General features: G+C 35.1%; 1 protein-coding gene and 1 long non-coding RNA gene across 4 annotated transcripts; both read left to right on the forward strand.

Annotated features, from left to right (window-relative positions):
- Positions 1-2,594: 2,594 nt before the first annotated feature.
- On the forward strand, positions 2,595-8,566 carry LOC119998258 (CAAX prenyl protease 2-like). 2 transcript variants are annotated; one of them, XM_038845541.1, is made up of 9 exons: positions 2,595-3,019; positions 3,871-3,930; positions 4,132-4,344; positions 4,919-5,030; positions 6,345-6,416; positions 6,545-6,607; positions 7,214-7,291; positions 8,265-8,296; positions 8,378-8,566. In XM_038845541.1, the coding sequence occupies exons 1-9, from the start codon at positions 2,810-2,812 to the stop codon at positions 8,396-8,398; spliced, it is 861 nt and encodes a 286-aa protein (XP_038701469.1). In that variant the 5' UTR covers positions 2,595-2,809; the 3' UTR covers positions 8,399-8,566. The 2 variants fall into 2 exon arrangements, with proteins under 2 accessions (XP_038701469.1, XP_038701468.1); XM_038845540.1 differs by having other exon boundaries at positions 2,810-3,019; positions 8,265-8,566.
- A 640-nt stretch (positions 8,567-9,206) lies between these two features.
- On the forward strand, positions 9,207-17,986 carry LOC119998492. Of its 2 annotated transcripts, XR_005468271.1 has the most exons (6): positions 9,207-9,501; positions 9,608-9,696; positions 9,820-9,883; positions 10,803-10,875; positions 13,120-13,297; positions 17,929-17,986. It is a non-coding gene; the product is annotated as an uncharacterized LOC119998492 (long non-coding RNA). The 2 variants fall into 2 exon arrangements; XR_005468270.1 differs by lacking the exon at positions 17,929-17,986 and having other exon boundaries at positions 13,120-13,447.
- The last annotated feature ends 1,438 nt before the right edge of the window (positions 17,987-19,424 follow it).

Below are 19,424 nucleotides of genomic sequence, written 5' to 3' on the forward strand. Positions count from 1 at the left end.
TGCTAGCTGGCTTAGGAATATCCTAGTTGGCTTAGGAATATCCTAGTACCAAATCTGCAAGTAGGAATATTTAAAGAGAGAAGGAACAAAAAAAATAAAATCTTATGGTACATGGTGTTTATACCCTTATGGGCTTGTCCCATGGATTATGTTGTACAATATAATCTTGTACAAGATTCCTAGCATTTTTCAAGGCAAGGCTGGCATTGCCTCTTGCCTCTGCAACTACAAGGACATTATTATCGTTTTTCACAGCCTCCATGGACAACAAAATTATATGCTCTTCGACGTCGTTTGAACCGCGCTTGAAACATCGGCCACCGGGAGTAGGCGATTGGCAAGGAGGACATCACTAGTTGCAGTGAAATAGCTTTCCCAATAATGTGGTGGGGGAATTTGGTTTACTTACTCAATATTGATGTTGAACAGTTAGATCATCTTCTTAAAAGTGTGTTTGGATTGAGGGATTTGGGGAAGGGAAACAGAGTTTCCTTTTAATTTTTTTGTTTTGATAGTTTATAAAAAAAAAATTAAAGAGAGTGATTTGAAGAGAATTGAGAGGATATTTTACTAAACTTTTGTCAAAATACTTCCTTTCAAAATGGGGTCATTTGGAGGGAATGGAGGGGTAGTTAAGTTTTTTATATGTTAAAACTTATTTTACCCTTATGGTGCGTTTGGTACGAGGGTAATGGGGTGTAATAATTACAAGGATAATTAAATTTTAAGTTTACTCGTGTTTGTTATGTTAGTATAACTTTTACTCCTGTAATAAATTTTAGTAATTGAGCTTATTTTTTACACATAAAGTTTACTAGTGGGGGGCCTGAGTAATAAAAAGTAATGAGAAGTTTTACTCCAACTTATTACCCCTTTAAATAAAAAATTCTAAAAGCCCATAAGTTATATATTCATATATATATATATATACACACACACATATACACAGACACATATATATACACACACATATATACACACACACATGCACTGTCTGTGTATATATATACATATATATATATACACACATATACATACACACACATATATATGCATATGCACTGTCTATGTATATATATACATATGTATATATATACACATATACATACACACACATATATATGCATATGCACTGTCTGTCTGTGTATATATATATAATACACACACATATATACATATACACAGACACATATATATATACATATGCACTGTCTATGTATTACACACACACATATATATATAATACACATACATATACACATATATACATACACACACACACACACACACATATATATATATATAATACACATACATATATACATAATACTCATACATATAAATATAAATATATGCATATTATATATATATATATATATATATAAATAATATTGGGCTTGGGTTGGGTTGGGTTGGGCTTGGGCTGGGCCAAAATTGGCCCGAGGTGTCAGGCTTCGGGTTGGGCTAACCCAAAAAATAGAGTCCATGCCTGCCCAAGGGGTCAGGCAGGGCCGGGCTCGAACCTAGGCCCACGGGTCAAATGGTGACCCCTACTCTTGTGTTACGTCTTTGCCATGGATTTGACTGTTATCAAATTATTTTGTTGAAATTGTTAACGATTGTTGTTTTATATATATATATATATATATATATATATATATATATATATATATATATATATATGTCTGGTTGTGTGTGTATATATGCATATGCATCTATATTTTTAAAATGTGTGTGTATATATATGCATATGTATCTATATTTTTAAAATTTTGGTACATGATAGTCGTAACAATAAAAAACATAATCTCACTTTTTTCTAGTTTGGTTCATTACAATAATAACAAACAAGGGTAATGGTATTACACCAGTAATGTATAGTCGTAACAAACAAGAGTAATGAATACTTGGGTAAATTTTACCCTTCTTTACCAAACAAGGGTAACACTTATTCTCCATAATTGTTATTACCCTTGTAACATTTACATGGGTAACAAATTATACCTCCAAATTTTTACCCCCATACCAAACGCACCCTTATACATAAAACTTTAATACAAAAAGTGACGGTAAATTAGTAAATTCCTTTCTTTTTTTTATTTATCCAAATATGAGAAAGAGAAAAGTATTCTAGTATTCTATATTCCATTCTCTTCACTTCTTTTCCCTTCTCTTCTCAAGAAGGTAAATCCATTATTCTAATAAGAACCACAAGCTCAAATCTTTGTACCCTCTTCAAACAACTCATCGAATATGTCCACATCTGACTCTCAATCCTCAAACACTATTTCAACCGAGATTAGATCCTCACACGTGCATCTCCATACACACTCTTAGTCTTCAAATTACTGATTTGACCGTCGAAGCTCTTTAGCCGGTACCCCACTGATGTCCAGAGATTTATGGTGACCATTGCTTACTTGTCTTATGGGTTAGATGAGGTCCACTTTAACTTTTGAACGATACAAGATTATAATTTATAAATAGAGTGTTTTATATTAAGGGGTCTCTACACATCTATCACATGTGACATGTAAGATTAGGGGTAAAATCAGAGTAGTAATTTCTGTAGCTCTAATAAAAAAACGTTCACTATGTGCATCTGTGCCAGTGTCCGGTGCCGGTTTTCGCTGTAAAGTTCGGGTCCAAGTCGCGGCATCGGTCAGACGTTGGTCGTTGTATCGTCCTTCACAAGTCAACTTAAACACTTGATAACTTCCATTCCCCTCAAAACCATAACACTGAATTTCGAAGCGCCGAACCCGCGTCACCCTCGATCCCTCTAGGGCTCAAGATTGAGAAGCTGAAAATGGCGGAAGAAGGAGCAGGTCTCTCGAAACTGGTTGCAGTTATGGCCTGTACGGCGTTGGCATTCTTTTATGTCGCAATTCTCTACGCTCCGACAGTAATCCTCCGGCTCCCTCCTCCTATGTCTTACAAGGAGTTCATGCTACGACGGTTCATAGGCGCCGTCATTTCTTCAATCGTTTCTGTTGTGGCTTGCGGTCTCATTCTCCCGGTGAGCTTGGCTTCTTCCCCCTTTTCTTCAAGTTTTTGAGTTCATCAATTTATTTTTGGGGCTTCGTTTGAGGAATTACGAATTTGATATATCTGATGCGGAGGAATGTTTTGTTGGATATATTGAATGACACAATCAGTCAAATTTCACCTGGCTGACTTTGATTTTTTTTATGATTAGAACTGTTATCAGAAATCATTCCTTAGACTTGGCAGAAGAGCAAACTAAGATTTTCGTAGCTGTCTAGCGGACCTAGAAAACAATTGGATTTTAAGGCTTCCATGAACTTGCTGCATGTTCGATCAAATTTTTTTTATAGGAACTGCATCTATTATTGATTTCTCAAATTGTTTTTCTTTAATCCGGCATTTGGATTGTGTATCTTTTACTTGTCTTTTGCACGAGATAGTTTAAACTCCTTAGAAAAACCCCATTATTTTACGAATATCCTAATTTCTGACAAAATAGAAACTCAAACATGAGTTATTAGAAGGTTTATTACTGTTGGGATACAGGCATGTGATTGGAGTCTCACATTGGTTAAGTAAGTGAACACTAGAAGGGTTAATATACATGAATGGACCCAAAACCCATAACCTAAAATCTTACGGTCTTGAGTTCAGATGTGTATCCTATGTGTATAGACTCATAAATGTGTAAAAACTGCATCCGTTAACATTTGAAGCAGAAATTTTGCCAGTATTCTCATTTCTGTTATCCATTACGAATTTCTTATCAGCTTTTAATATTATTATTGTACTTCATACATAAGGCGGGGCCTTATGCCTTTCATTACTGTTTTTATGTAGTTTTGGAATCTGTCATCATTTTCTTTGTGTCTTTGCATGCAGATAAGAAGCAAAGAGGCAGCTGTTTTGTTTGGTGTTTATGGTATTCGAATGGACCATATCGTAAGTATAAAGATTTTAGTAAGTAATTTAACTGTTTTTGCGCCATACTATTGTATTATGAGTGCACGGAACTGCAGAAGGAGCCGGTTTGTTTTTTCATGTGGTAATTATCACTCTATATTATTTTATGGTCTGCATATTGGACAAAGAGTGACTGATTGCTAAATTTCCATGCTGAAATGCAATTTTATGTATGAACAGTGGGAAGCTGTGGTCTTTCCTCTCTCCTTGACTTCATTAATGTATGCCGGATCTTTGATGCTGAAGTTTATGTTGTTGCTAAATTCAATGAAAGAGCATACAGCACAGGAAGGAGGAATTTCAGTAGATTGTATCAAAAATGCCATGCGAAACTTCATTGACTGGATAGATTTCATTGCTCACAATATTTTGGCTTGGCGTAATTATGTTGTGGTGAGGATCTTTATCATTGTGGACTTCTGATAATTGCAATTGATTTATTATTGTTGCTGAAATTGTGATAGTTTATATTATAGATTGTTGATCTTTTGGATGTCTGTGAATGATTCTTTTAAGTAATGCCTAAATTTGTATTTTACTAATGGTTTACCTTAGGTGCTGTGTGTCTCTCAAATTTTTAGGCTGAACAGAGTTGGTACATGTTTAAGTTGTAGACTCAATATGTATAAATTATGAATAAAATTATTATTAAGAAATTTAAGATGTTGACCTTGAAAGATGTTTGTCCCCTACAATATTTTCTCTCAATAATATTTTTACATTTGTGTTTGATACATTCTTCTTCTTCTTCTTCTTCTTCTTCTTCTTCTTCATCAAATTATGACAACTAAAGCAGAACAGTTATTCTTGTTTGATTATTTGCTATAGCTATATTAATTATTGCTGATTTGATGGAGAGCTTGTATCAGTTTTATTAATCTTGAATCTCCGTCTTCTGTAGTAGTTTTATTGTAATTGGATCTTCAAATTCTGTGTTTCTTAAATTCTTGACTGCCCTTCATAACAGGCGCCGCTAACGGAGGAGCTAGTGTTTAGAGCGTGTATGATACCTTTACTTCTCTGTGGAGGTTTCAGAATCTCCAGTGTCATTTTTCTCTGTCCTACTTTCTTCAGCTTGGGTAAGTTCTTAAGTATTAGGAGATATCAGTTGTCTAGATTGATTGACATAGTTTTAGGCTGTTTTTGTTTTGTTGAGTATTTACTTCTGTACTTGACTTGGTTGCATATGTTGACACTGTTATTGCCAATTACATTGATCTTGAAAGCTATTTTGTGTAGTTTTAGTTTGTTTATTAAGGACTTCCTTGGGGAGTAGTCCAATCCAAGTACTTGGGGTTACATGGAGCCAAATAATGCCCATGGTTTCCCTTGTATCAAATAAAAATAACAATGATGGCTGTTACATTCGTCCTAAAATTGGCTGATAAACCTATTGAATGTTAACATTTTCTATCTCAAATGGCTTGTTTGAATAACCAACCCTACAGGTGCATCTGTGGTAGGGATTTAAGGGTTGTGGGTATTGAAGAATGGTATTATAGTTTGTGGATCAAATCGGATTCAAATTCTTTGAGATTACAAGATGGAATGAGTTATAGATGCAAAACAAAGGCCACTGAAACTAATTGGAAGAAAATAATTCTTAACAGCTGTTTTGGATGGTGTTAATTTGTTAGAAATTGGAAGGGAAATGTATAGGAAAATATGGTTTGCACTGATATAAAGATATGAAGGGTGAACCTTGGTGCAGTGGTGAAATTGTTTCATAGCGATTAGGTAACCCAAGGTTCAGATCAAAGAAACTAATTAATCGCGGTCTGGACCTGCCTCTGTTGTGAGAGACATTCCGGAAACTCATTTGAAATGGCATATATGAGGACCAAATCCCAAAAACAGGAGTTCAGTGAGTAACGCATATACTAAATTAAGGATTGTTCCAGTGAAACAGAAAATTACCAAAATACTATCGAATTAACTAAACATGAAAATATTTTTAAAAAATGAAGTTGATAATCGTTGAAACTCATATACGTACCGGGACACTTATTCTCGGACTAAGACATCCCATTTGTCGAATTAGAACTCCCGATTGTAGCTTTGGGATTCCATAAAATATACTTTTTGTCTGATGAAGTCTTCAATGGCGTCGCCACCCTATAGCATTTCATCTTTTTCTTGGTATCATATGTAGAGGTGAATTTTGATGCTAGTTAATGATATTGTGCATGTGGCCAAATGGTAGAGTTGCTGGGGTACAACCTAAAAGTCATATGTTCAATTTCTAGAAACAGCATCTCCACATATTATGTGGAGATAAGCTCTGTGTGTACATCTTGCTTGTTCCAAACCCCACCCACTATGAGAGCCTTGTTCATGTGTTTTTTTTGCCTTTTTTAAAGTTAATGATATTGTGCATGATTGTTTATGTTCAGCGCATTTAAACCATTGGATGGAGATTTATAGTCGAGAAAATTACAGCTTCTTCAAAGCCTCCATGGTTGCTGGTATGTGTTATTCCTTACTCTTTGCACAAGATGGATGCTACTTAATTAATCAATAGCTTGAAAATTTTGAAGCCTCCCCTTTTTTCTGGAGGTTAGTATATCATTGTTCAATGGACTTCATTTGCCAGGGCTCCAGCTTGCCTATACGGTGGTCTTCGGTTCATATGCTTCCTTTCTCTTCATTCGTACAGGTGATATTGCTTGGCAGTGAGCAGTAAAATTGTTGGAATAATCTTGTAACTATTTCTTTGTCTTAGTACTTAGATATCCATTAGTGGCATGCAATAGAATCCAGATGAACATAATTTTGATCTAATTTACACAGATTTTTGTAACAAACTTAATGTATTTCAATTAATGACTATGGAATTTTGTTAATCCTATATTGTAAGTTTGTTGGATTAGCAGCTATGCTTTGCTGTTGCAGGTAACAACTTGTATATGTATTAATATGTACCAACTTCATAATAATTTCCTAAGATGGAATGGGAGTAGCATCGCCACATTTTCTGTCTTAAAATTCTTAGTACATAACTTTTTTTTTTATTTAATTGAATAATACCTTTGTAGATATAATTTAACATATAATAGTGGCTATGCCTATTGTGGTGGTTTCTCTAAGGAATTGAGAAAATGTTTATCTGCGTATATCCCGCCCGTCCTCGACCCCCATCCACTGCGGGAGCCTTGTGGACGGGAGTAGTTCACCTTTTGCCATGTATTTAAGTGTAATTTAAGTTCATTATTGACGTGGACCATATAATTTGTATCTAAAGAATTATTTATGTTTTTGGCAGGACATATTGTTGCTCCCTTAGTTGCTCATATATTTTGCAATTTTATGGGATTGCCTGTACTGTTTGCACAGAAGAAAGGTATGCGTGGAAATTTTTCGGCGAACTAATTTTTAGAGTCATTAATTTTGCAGCATTTCAAGTTATTTGCTTGTTTATTCAGATGAATGCAAAATTTATCCAGGTAGTGTATAAGCATAAATCTGGGCGTATATTATTCAATTCAATTGGTTCTGATCTTTCTATTACTCCAATATTGGAATCCATTTTTTGAGCTAAAATTTTTTTTGTCTACCTTTAGCACTAGTAAGAAGAAAATTATTAGTTTGTGGAAGAGTTTAAACTAAGGTAATTTGTGTTTTTTTTTTTTTTTTTTTTTCCCTTTTCTTGGGACTGGGTTTACTTTCAGTAAAGTTCAAAGAAGGCTCTGATTGCATTTTCATTTTGCTTGTAGAAATGTTGGTTGTGGTGTTTGTAAATTATCAATAGATCTTAGTCTTTTAATGAAATTTTCTAGGTAGTTACTGGTGCAGGATCCATCCCTTGGGTGGCCATCCCCTGTTTTGAAAATGACCACTCATATGTGCTTTGGTTGCTTGGATCTAGATGTTGTAGTTGCATGGTGATGCATCTAGTAATTGAACTTTAACCACTCTCTCTTTCGGACAGCAAAAAACTTGGACCTTGTTAACTTTGTTATCTTATGCTTTGGTGTGCTGCATTGCCATTTATTCTTTTGGAACGAGGCCAATGTGAATCTATTGTCAGAAATCTGGTGATTTATATGAAAGTTTCCGTTGGGACAGCTTGAGTTCTATTTTCTGACAAGATAATTAGAATTGATGAATAGCGTTGGAATGAAAATTATTGAACTGACCGATATTTTGACTGAAGTTCTTCCCATTTTACATAAATGCCCGATGTATGAACTATGAAATTTTTCATGATCGTGAAAGTTTATGTTCTGAACTGTTTCTCTACTCGAGCAAAGCTGAGAGAGTTATTAGACATTACTTGGTGTCGATGCTCACCTGTATCCTCGTACTTGTTTCAGGGATGGTGAGTGTGGCATTTGTGGCTGGACTGGTAGCTTTCGCGTACCTTCTTTTTCCTATTACGAAGCCTGATTTGTATAATGATAGAACGAGCAATTGCGCGTGTTGGCAGGGATATTGCTCCTGGAGTTGAATTTTATGAATATCTGGGAGTAATAGGCTTGTTCACTTTGCGAAGTACTAATGGAATTGAATACGAAATCATTGTATAATTAATTTGCTTTCAGATACAAGCATTTGATGTAGAGTTTATGATCACTGAGGAATCAAATTCAAAATTGCATATATTTTTATCAGTAAATCTTGCTGCCCAAGATTTTTTCAAGCTTCAAAAACTGAAAATCACATCTTAATTTACTACGAGACTACAGAATTCTCTGACATGGACATTTTCAGTAGGCATAAAAGCATGTATACTCGTTATGATTCAATCAAATTAATATGCATGCGGGAAGTCGATCGATTGAATCCAACGAAGTGTTACCACCCGTCACACGTTTGAAGGTTAAGCTGCTTCCACTCCCGACGCAATTAGGTTGACCTCATTTCCAACGTCAAAACACAAAATTTTTTCCCAATTTGATCTTCAATCAATTTTATTTTTTTATATTTTTACAAAAATAAATTCTTACTAGTGAAAAGTATTTAATTTTATCCTCACCTAGTTACAATATTTTTATTGATGCGCCAAATATCTTTTATCACTGCAGCTCACTTTATTTCACTACCACAATTGGCCTCATTTCATCGTAGAAGGTCAAAAACACAACACACTCTCAAAGGGACCCCATATTTGATTTCCGCATCCGTGTTTCTTTGTTTTGGTTTTGGTTATTTTTTTATTTGCAATTTAGAATGTCATCTTCTTTTAAAACGGGGCGTTTTCCCTACAAAACTTAGCGCTCTAATCTTTCCTCCATTTTCATTCAACCACCAAAAACGAAATCCCTTCAGGCGGTTGGCGGCGAAAACCCGAGGTCGACTACAAATTTAAAATTTCTTTGCCGCCAATTCTTTTTAAATCCCCCAAAATTTCGATTACCTTTGTTGAGTTGATATGTTTCCTTTCCTTAATCGCGTCTGATCTGTTGATTGAGCCGCTTTTTTGCGGGCTTTCTCATCATCCAAACAAAGTCGCGAGCGAATCTGCGAATCTCAGTATCTCGCTGTTGCTAAAATCTTGAGGAATTTGTATGAATATCAGCAATCGATGCTTATTTCTACTCGTTATAGCTGGTAATTCTTCAGTCTGTGTTTCCTTCATTTTGATTAACAACAAAATTTTCGCGACTGATCTTGTGATTGATCATATTCTTGCCGGTTTTTCATCATGCAAATGAAGTCACAAACGCCTCTGATACTCAAACCTTGAGAAATTTGAATGGATCTCTGTAATCGAAGGTGGTGCCTATTTCTATCTCGTTATAGCTGGTACTGTTTCATTAGTTTCCATGTTTCCTTCATTAACTTTGATTGAAAACAAAATTTTCATAACTGATCTGTTGATTGATCATATGCTTCCGGTTTTCCCATCCAAACATCACAACTCACAAGCGCCTCTGTAGATTACGCTGATGCTCAAATCTTGAAGAATTTCAATGGATATCAGTAATCGGAGGTAATGCTTATTTCCATCTTGTTCTAGCTGGTACTAATTCATTATTCATTAGAGTCTGTGTTTCCTTCATTTTGATTGACCGCAAAATTTTAATGTCAATCAAATCAGATGATTTATTGTGTATTTGTGGATTGAACCGCAGAGTATTTAACGTTTTTGTGGCATTTATTAGTTGGAAATAATTGAAGCCTTTAACTGCACAATAGATGTTGACGGTTCTTCCAGTTCAGCTTGTTTTCCAAATTGGCGTTTAACTGATTAGGTGTTTCTTAGTCAGAAAGAAAATTAACAAATATGTTTAATTGATTAAGATTTGGAATAGATAGGAATATCGCGGTCGTTAAACATTTGTGAATTATTTTTGTTTGCATTCATTGTATGTAAAGTATTATTGCTGTTTCACCTCAAAGAGCGTCAATGACTAGTTCTATGAGTATTAGCTGTTGCCTTCATACTAAAATGTATATATGGCCTTTTCAGTTAATGCGAGAAACATCAGTTCAATAGCAACCACGGAGTAGCACAAAGTAGATGAAATTTATATGTATAACTGTATGTACATGCTATATAACTGTATGTTTCGATGGATTTGAGTGGAGAAAAGAAATATGGTAAGCGCGGAAAACCATAATCAGTTGCAACTTGTGTTTGATTTGTTGTTGTGTGTTTTGCTGATATCTTTTGCTGACATGCATATGTCTACAAAAATTCTATCTAATTGTTGATGGACTTTCTTTGTATAATTGTATTCATCAGTTGAACAAAGCTTAGTGCTGTGTTCTTTATGTGGTTTTCTGCATCCTTAGCTAGGATCCACAGGTTCTAGTTCACAATTAGAATGTTGAATTCTGTTTTTAGGTAAACTAATAAGCATATTTTTATGTTTTAGGTAAACTAATAAGCATCTTTTATTGAGCAGGCTTGATCCACATATTTCTCATCTGCTCAGCTTTCACATCGACACTCTGGATTTCATCGGCTCTCGTGAACAGGTACTATCTTGCTTCCCCTTATGTTTGTCTCTAATGCTAAACCTTCACTTTCCAGGGTTATGAACTGCATTGAAATGTTTCTTTTTGCACGAGAATTCTAGGGATATTAGTGTTGTAATTTTAAGCAATCTACTTCATTCTATTTGCAATGTTGCTTACAACATATCATTTCTGTGTGTGTGCTTTTTTTTAACAACATTGATGCTACTTCCGTTTTTTAGAGGTTGTGGTTTACTAATCTGTCTCATCTTTACAAATTAATCATCAATTTGAAAATTAAAATTACCACTTGAAGATGCAAATTTAAAATTATATGTAAATGAACAGAAGGGATACGTGACAATACCCTAACAATCCCTTAGACTTTAACATATGAAGATATCATTGCCATAATTTAGATCCATCAGATCTTTTGTGAGACCGAAGGCTCATTCTAGGAACAAATTAAGGCCCTGTGTGTGGCCTGAGTTCTCCCGTCTGCTCATCCTCTTCTAGTAGTCTAGTTCTTCCCAAAGAAGATTTTTTCCATCATTTCTTAGTCTTCGTCATACTTACATATTGTGACGGGATTTGGTAGCCTCTAATAAGTGTGTAGGGTTTTTAGATATGTTTGATTATGATTAGACATATTTTATTACTGGTCCTTTAACGGTCAACCATTATATCCTATGACGACTATAAACATCATTGACTTTCTCCTCTCAATCTTTGATGACGGTTTGTTTTGATTAGATTTTCCCATCATCACTCTCTGCAGAAGAATCAGAATGAAAAGCGCCCCTTATCTTACAACATCCAATGTTTCTTTTTTCTCCCCTTTAAGTTTTAGTTTCGTTGATTCTTCCCGGAAAAAGACAATGTTCATATATAAAGGGTATTTGTATCCTTTTCGTTGGGTATTTTATATGGTTCAATTTTGGGCCATGCAAAGCATTACTCCTCTTAAACTTAGCTCTTTGAGTGGCTCTGGTAGGGATTACTAGGATCAAAGATGGTAACATTTGGGATTTGAATTTGGAAATTGGATACTTTGTGATTGAATCAAATGTCTTAGTTCCTCTTCGTTCAACTTTGATCATCTCCATGTGTTGATATAAAAGAGAATGTGGAAGATTAAAGTAAAGATGTCAGAAACTTAAAAGAAACTCACTAATGCTGGCAAAGATTCAGAGTTCTCACTGTGAAACAACTATCATCCAAATTTATGTAGGGTACAACAGGAAGATTTATCCATTGAATGATTCATTTTTTCGCCTACTATTGTAAATATTGATTCACTCACCGCCACAACAAACACAGGAAAAAGAGAGAGATACGTCTAGAGGTAGAATAATATTATATCCCTTCCAACATACAGATAGATACATCTTTGCATTTCAGAAATACATATCTTAACCCCCCCAAAAAGAAAGATATGACATGCAAATTATAAAGTGACCCTTCCTACTGTTTTAACATTGTTTTACACAACAAAAAAAAAAAAAGCAAAGATGCCTAGGTGGGGCCATGAGATCTAACGGGGCTGCAGGATCAGTTTGTGCTAGAATTGGAAGGATAGGAGCTGGAACTAACGTTGAGGTCACTAATAGTGTTTTGTGCATTGCCTTTCGAGTTTCCCTTGGAAAGTTTCTGTTTCAGCTCAGATAGCAGGGCTTGATTCTCCTGGTTGAGCGACTGTGCTTTCTTCCTTAGCTTCTCATTCTCTTTCATTATGTTACAATTCTGCAAGAACAGGTTTGAGTTCAGTCTGTCCATGTCTCAAACTCCCTGTAATACCCCTGAAACCAAAAGGACAACAGTATCAACATAAGAGTATCACAATATTATTCTTTATTGAGTAAAAAATAAAGAACAGTCTTTTATTACAGAATGAAATTTCCTACGTGAAATGTAGAAACAATCCTATAATGAATTATGAAGAGCAATTATGACAGCTTGTTAAAAGAAGAAACCACTAACAACAGAGTAAAGCAGTGCAGGTGGAGACCAAAGAACAATGAATATCGAAACCACTCTGACAAAAATAGAGAAAATAGATTGTTGGTAGATTAAAGAAGGGAGATGATTAGATGGAGTAACAGCTGCGGAATTGAAACGAGAAAAGGTTATCTTTTGGCTACCTAAACATGAAAGAAAAAATGATAAGAGTTTAGAAAGAGTCACATTGCAAGAGTTTCCTTGTGCTTATGTTTTCCATTATATGATCTTTGTGTACTTGTTGACTTGTTTGTTTTGCACAAACAGAATGTTCCTACTTAAAGCAAAGGACTTGATGACCGAAAGTTGAGAAGATAGAAGAAAAAGGAAGCAGAAGATAATAGAACATAGTACTCATCACAGAAAGAAAACTCAGAGAGAAGCAACGAAAAAGAAGTGGTGGAGAGAATACATCCACAATGAACAGACATTCTCTCAAAATGAGGTGAGCTTCTCTTCCTGTTCTAATACAAACTAGGGAAGTAGTATTTTTCTAGTACCATGTAGATCAACTTGCCCACATTAGTTAAAGAAAAAACTGCTGAAGAACAGGTTGAGAGAGATAGAAGGGGGGGGGGGGGGGCTCTGTTTTCTCTTGATCTTTCCAAAAAAGATCACCTTTAGAAGATGGTTTGGTTAGAGCTTTGGCCGAGGAAGCTATCTGGTCTGCAACAACTACTAGCAGTAATGTTAAGAAACAGAACTCTTTGTGATGAAGTGAGGGACAAAGGAAAAAATGAAACCGTTAATATATAGAGCAAAAGCTGGAGATGGGAATTATAGAGAGAGAAAGAAACAAGACTTACGGTGTGGAGGGGAACATGCTTCTCTCTCCTGACACAACAATCATGCATGTGTAAGCATAGAAGGCGGCCGGCTAGAGGCTGAGGATTTAATGTTTTTTATGATGGCCAAGGAAATGGCATCATGTGAATGATTTCATGTGGGCATTTTGGTCATAGAATTTTGGGACATTATTGGTATTAGAGGGGTCCAATATTGTGATTTTTGGCTTTAGGGGGCTTGCAAAATGATGGGGGGCTAGACAGTCGAAAGATTCACAATGATGGTTCGGATTGGTCTGCGCCATCATCACCACCGCCCTCCCCTCTCCGCCACCCTCGTCATCGATTGTCTTTTGTTTTACTTCTTCACCCTTTCGTTTTCTAGTTTCCAACTATAATTTTCTTGGGTTGGCAACTGTTGGTAATAATCATTTTTTTGCCGTAATCTCTCTCTTGCTGAAATGCCGGTTTTGTGCTTAGATTGCTCATATTTTCCCGCTAGTTTCTGTTGTTACATGCTCACTCGTAGTTGTCATTGTTTTCAACAGTTAAAGTCTACTTTTTTAGGGTCACCTCCCAAGTTATATCTAAAGGGTGTACTGGGAATTAGGTGCCGGGGAGCTATTGTAAATAAAATTATAGCAGCCCCGTTGTAACAATTTGAAGCATTTATATTATTTTTAAAAATAACAAAACAAAAAAATTATGTGTAGTATTTTTTTAAGGAATTCAACGATATATTTTTTGTTCAAAACAAAAATCAAATTCATCGTGAAAGACATAGAAAGTTTTAAATTTATATCTAATGGTTCAGAATTATTATGTCTTTTTTATGTTAATTTGATTTTTGTTTCGGACAAATGATAGATCGTTAGATTTGTATAAATGATTAAAATACAAAATAAATATAGTACTCACTTGACTTGTATCTTTTTCGTGTGTGTGTGTTTTATGACAAAATGAAATTAGAGTTTAGACTATGATACATGGTTTATGTGTGAGAAAATTACTAAAATGCCCCTGCTTGACTGTTGGATTATTGATTATGTTCTGTTTATTAGAATCATAATTATGGCAAGAGTATCATAGATTAGGCATTGCTGCCTCATAGGATGAGCTAGAAATCATGGAGTGAGAAGGGTTGGATGTGAGTTGGGCCAGCCTCAACCCTCATGTGTTATGAGTGCATTAACATGAGAAATGCATGACATAGACGGGGGTGGAGTTTTGATTGGTTTATGGTATAATTCTCAACTAGATTTGGTGCCCCTCGTGGACTTCGTCCATATGAACCCTATTTTATGGAGTGTTTAGGTTCCGTTTGGTTTCAATGTAGTGCAATTTTAGTAGGAAGTTTATCACGCATAATTGGAATACTAAGTTTTGATAGGTGTCGTGATTACAAATTTTATAATATATGTAAGTATTGGCAATGTGATTAGTGAAAATAAAAAAAAATTAAATTAAATGTTCTACAAGATAACCAATCAGATCTTAACTCAATGTAATTATTAGTTTTCCTCTTTTTTGCTGCAGTGAATGATTGCCCTGAACCCTATTTCAACATTTTTCATAACTAATTCACTCAACTGGCAGCTTTTGTAGCAACAATTTCTTTGAGAAAACCTAAACTTCTTCGCTATATCTACCTTATTTTTCTTTCTGTGGTAGTATTATAATTACATCCTCTTATTGCTGTGTGATTATTATGTTTGCACCTTTCTACTTTCACTACTAGCAGTTTTCACTTCATCGTGTCTCGTTTTAACAGAGACAGCTAGCCGTAAGTTCTTAAGTATGGCGACTACTTTACCAATTAAGTGGGAAGTTAAATAATATTTTGCAGTAGAACAATCTACTGTATGATTCATTAGACAGGCACAATCCCTGTGTGAATGGGACACGTATGTTGGATGGCTTGCTAATAGGGGTGATAAAACTCTATCCAGTTCGGATAATCGAATTTATCCGACTCGGATTAAATCAAATTTAGACATAAGTTATATGTCTGAAATTTGGATTCAAACATAAATTTTTTATCCAATTTAAAATTGAGTCTAGGTTCAAACACATAAATTTAAACCAATCTGGATTTGATCAATTAAGTACGTTTGTTTCTCAAAAAAAAAAAGTACGTTTGAAATTGAATCCGATTTAAGGTTCGGACATATAAATATTTCATAAACCCATATTATTGTCCTCTCTAAAATCAAATTGAAATCCATTTTTTATCACCCCTACTTCTTCCTAAGGCTGTTTTTCCATAAACCTACATATTGGACATTTCTTTCCTAGACTTTCAAGAAAGCTCATGGTTTTTCCACAAACAAAATGATTTCTTCTGCCATTAACCATGCCCATGCTGTCAGTGAAATTTTAACCTAGTTTGTAGGGTGGGGGGTCCTTCACGTTGAAAATTCCATCTTCCAATCATATAAGTTTTTTGTATGTTGGTGTAGTAATATGTAATACGAAAATGATATTTCTTCCAACAATTAGGATTTTAGTGATCCATATTTAAAAAATATGTGATGGACTCCACATGATCATTATCATTGGGATCCAATTGTTGGGACAAGTAGAACTTTATATGATATTATGCGCTTTGAATAGTCTAGTCTTCCAACCAAGTTAGAGTGGCAGAATCTTGTTGGCTATCTTTTGAATTTCTATTGAGTGAAGTCAAGGTTTCAAATCTTACTCCCCTCGTAAAAAGTTTCCCTGTAAAACAAACCATCCTCTTTATTTTATATAAACCAGGTAACCGTGCAAATAGGAGACACTTGACTAATAAAAAGCAAGAATCTTAAAGATATTTGTGAGTCTGCCATAAAAATTGAAGTCAAGGGGGGTGGGGGTTTACCTGCTGGGCTGCGACTTCTTCCCAAGGAGAGGGTTAATTTGGTGGTACATCTATTATTCAAAGTAGGATCAGGTAACCTAAAAATAGGGTTGCAAAAGGGGTCTGTCCAAGGGTGAGTAATTTAGTTAGGGTTATTAATATGCTTTGAAACAGCCAATGATGGCAGTCTCTCATAAGTGATCATAATGGGTCTCTTCTAAAAAAATTTGTACTTTTTGCAGAAATTTTAAGTGGAATAAAAATTTAGGTTTCATGATTTACGGGATTAGAAGTTGTGTTTTTCATAAATGTGTGTGGCAGTGCTCAATAGATTTTGCATGGCCACCTATACATATAATGATATAACTGGCATTCACGAGTACCCAAAAGGTCAAAACCGTCATCACGATCATCCTATGTTTCCTATAGATACGAATTATACAGACCAATCGGCCAATCTTAGAGGTGGCTAAAATTTGCTTTCAGGTCGATTTTGGGTTGAATAACAGTAAGTATTTACGCATAGAAATTCTCTTATGTGGATCAAAAGTGTGGATCAAGTTTGTGGATTTATTTTTCAACTATAGATGTGGTGAGTCTTATAATAAATGTGTGGTCTCCATTTATGTTGTAGTTTATTACAACCATTGGATTTTAGTTCACAAACTTGATCCACACTTTTTGGTCCACATAGGAGAATTCATGAATACTTACATATCTAGACCTTAATTCGGATTGAATTTCAGACATACTTAATTGATCAATTTTGGATTGATTTAAATTCAAACAAATAAATCGAACAATAACATAATTTGAGATAGAGTTCGAATAAGTAAATTGGATAAAAATTTTGTGTTTAAACATGGATCTAGTTTTAAATTGAACAAAAAATTATGTTTGAATCTGAATTTTAAACATATAATTTATGTTCAAATTTAATTTAATCTAAATCGAATAAATTAAGTGATTCGGATCGCATAAAAGTTTACGAGCCGCACCCAATCTAATACTATAACCCTTTATTTATCTAGAGAGAGAAAGAGAGATGATTTCATCACATCACAAAGTAGTTTTTGCTTTTTGTCCGGGTGATGCTTGACACGTGATATGAAAGCCCCGTCTTTTGTTTTAACCTGCCCATGACTTCATCAATATAAAAAGCCTTTAAAAGAGTTTCTACTTTACTGAGGTCATATTTAATCATGCCTTATAATATCAATTCCTTGATGGCTAATGATGATTTTCTTTTTTTGAACATTATTTATGGGTTAGCAAATGCATTGAACCCTATACGTGAGCTGGTTTAACCACCCCAACCCCCCCGGGCGGTAGAGAAGTGATGTGTCAAATATATACATACATTTGCACATCCTTTACACATAAGTTCATCCCATTTTGAGTTGATTAAGAGTTAATATTGCCTAAGAAAGCTATATTTGCATATTGTAGGTGTCAAGGCAAGAAAGGGAGGAAAAGAGTGCAAAATGAAAATTTGGAGCCCAGTACTGATTTCCGATCGATCGGGAATATGGCCGATCGATCGGACCTGCCAAAACACCTAAAAATATCATCGAGACAGATTGTATTTCCGATGATCGGACTATTCCAGATCGATCGGAGTACTATTCACAGCACTGCGCAGTTTCACGGAAAAGACCCGAATTCACGTGTTTCTAAGCCAAAACGACCCCAACTTGTTTTAAAAACGACATAAGAGTTTGGAGAAGTATAAAAGGACATAAGAGAGGGTTTTGGAGGGGAGTTTGGAGTTCTTGGATGGTTTTTCATTCTATCACCATTGGAGAGCTTGGAGCCACTATTGAAGCTTGGAGAAGAAGAGGGTCTACAAGGGGGTTTTCTCTCTCCTTTTCTATCCTAGTTTCTATGGTTGATTTCCTTTGTTTAATGATGTATTTTGCTTCCATGAGTGGCTAGATTTCTTACTAGGGACTTAATGTAACCAAACCTTGAAGATTCAATAAACTTGGTTTCCTTATTTCTTGATTTCTCTCTCTCTTGATTGTCTATGAGTGTGATTAATGCTTTTGAATGTTTGGCCATCATTCAATTGATTTGCTGCCTAGATTGAGACCGGAAGGAGATATCTAGGGTTTGGCTCAAGCCATAGATGACATAAGGTGCATGAACCATAGGAATATAGGTTTGTGGCTTATGCAATCGCTAAATGATTTCCATAGTTCTTAATGGGTTTTTGATATATTAATCCATTGTTAGGAATAACAGGGATTTATGTTGAAAATACGTTTGATGTATCTAGGAATAGAACATTGAATAGGTTGGGAAATCGATTGTCGTTATAGAGAAAGGAATTAGGGATTAAGGGACCAAGGGAATTGAATTGGATAGGTGAGGTGACGTTAAGTACCCTAGTGCTTTCCATCCTTGATTTCACACTTGTGTTTGATTTGTCTTTGTTCTTTTTAATTAGTTTAGTTAAAAATCAAAACAAACCGCAAAACCGTTCCCCAATTTGCATAGTTGCTACTAGTTTGACATTGATTTCTATTGCCAACACATCCCTAGTGGAAACGATAATTTACTCACCTCTTTATTACTTATGCGATTTGTGCGCTTGCAATTAAATTCATATCAAGAAGCACCCGAAGGCCAAAGCTATTTACACGCCATTGAAAGTGGATGGTGTTCTGGGACGATGAAATTTGACCGAACCTTTTGGCTGGTCTCTGTGTGGTCTTAAAGGGTTCCACTTCAAATACGGTCTTTTACCGTAACCCCTACAAACAGATTTTACGTGGCAGCCTACCAAAATCATTTTTAAAAAACTAGAAATCAAATGGCCAATCGTATTGCCATTATGTTTTTTTGATTTGTTTAATTACAAATACAAACAAAATAACAGCTTCCAATTAAATTAGAAAAAGTGTATGCTTGCTAACAGATGGCAGAACTCATAACAAGGGATC

Source organism: Tripterygium wilfordii, chromosome 5 (assembly GCF_013401445.1).
Source record: "Tripterygium wilfordii isolate XIE 37 chromosome 5, ASM1340144v1, whole genome shotgun sequence".
Lineage (NCBI taxonomy): Eukaryota > Viridiplantae > Streptophyta > Magnoliopsida > Celastrales > Celastraceae > Tripterygium > Tripterygium wilfordii.

Excerpts from the sequence above, each read along its gene's own strand:
- LOC119998258 (XM_038845540.1), top strand. The coding sequence starts at position 2,810 with ATGGCGGAAGAAGGAGCAGGTCTCTCGAAACTGGTTGCAGTTATGGCC. Across the intron at positions 3,020-3,870 it reads CTTGCGGTCTCATTCTCCCG|ATAAGAAGCAAAGAGGCAGC; the intron begins GTGAGCTTGGCT and ends CTTTGCATGCAG. Across the intron at positions 4,345-4,918 it reads CTTGGCGTAATTATGTTGTG|GCGCCGCTAACGGAGGAGCT; the intron begins GTGAGGATCTTT and ends CCTTCATAACAG.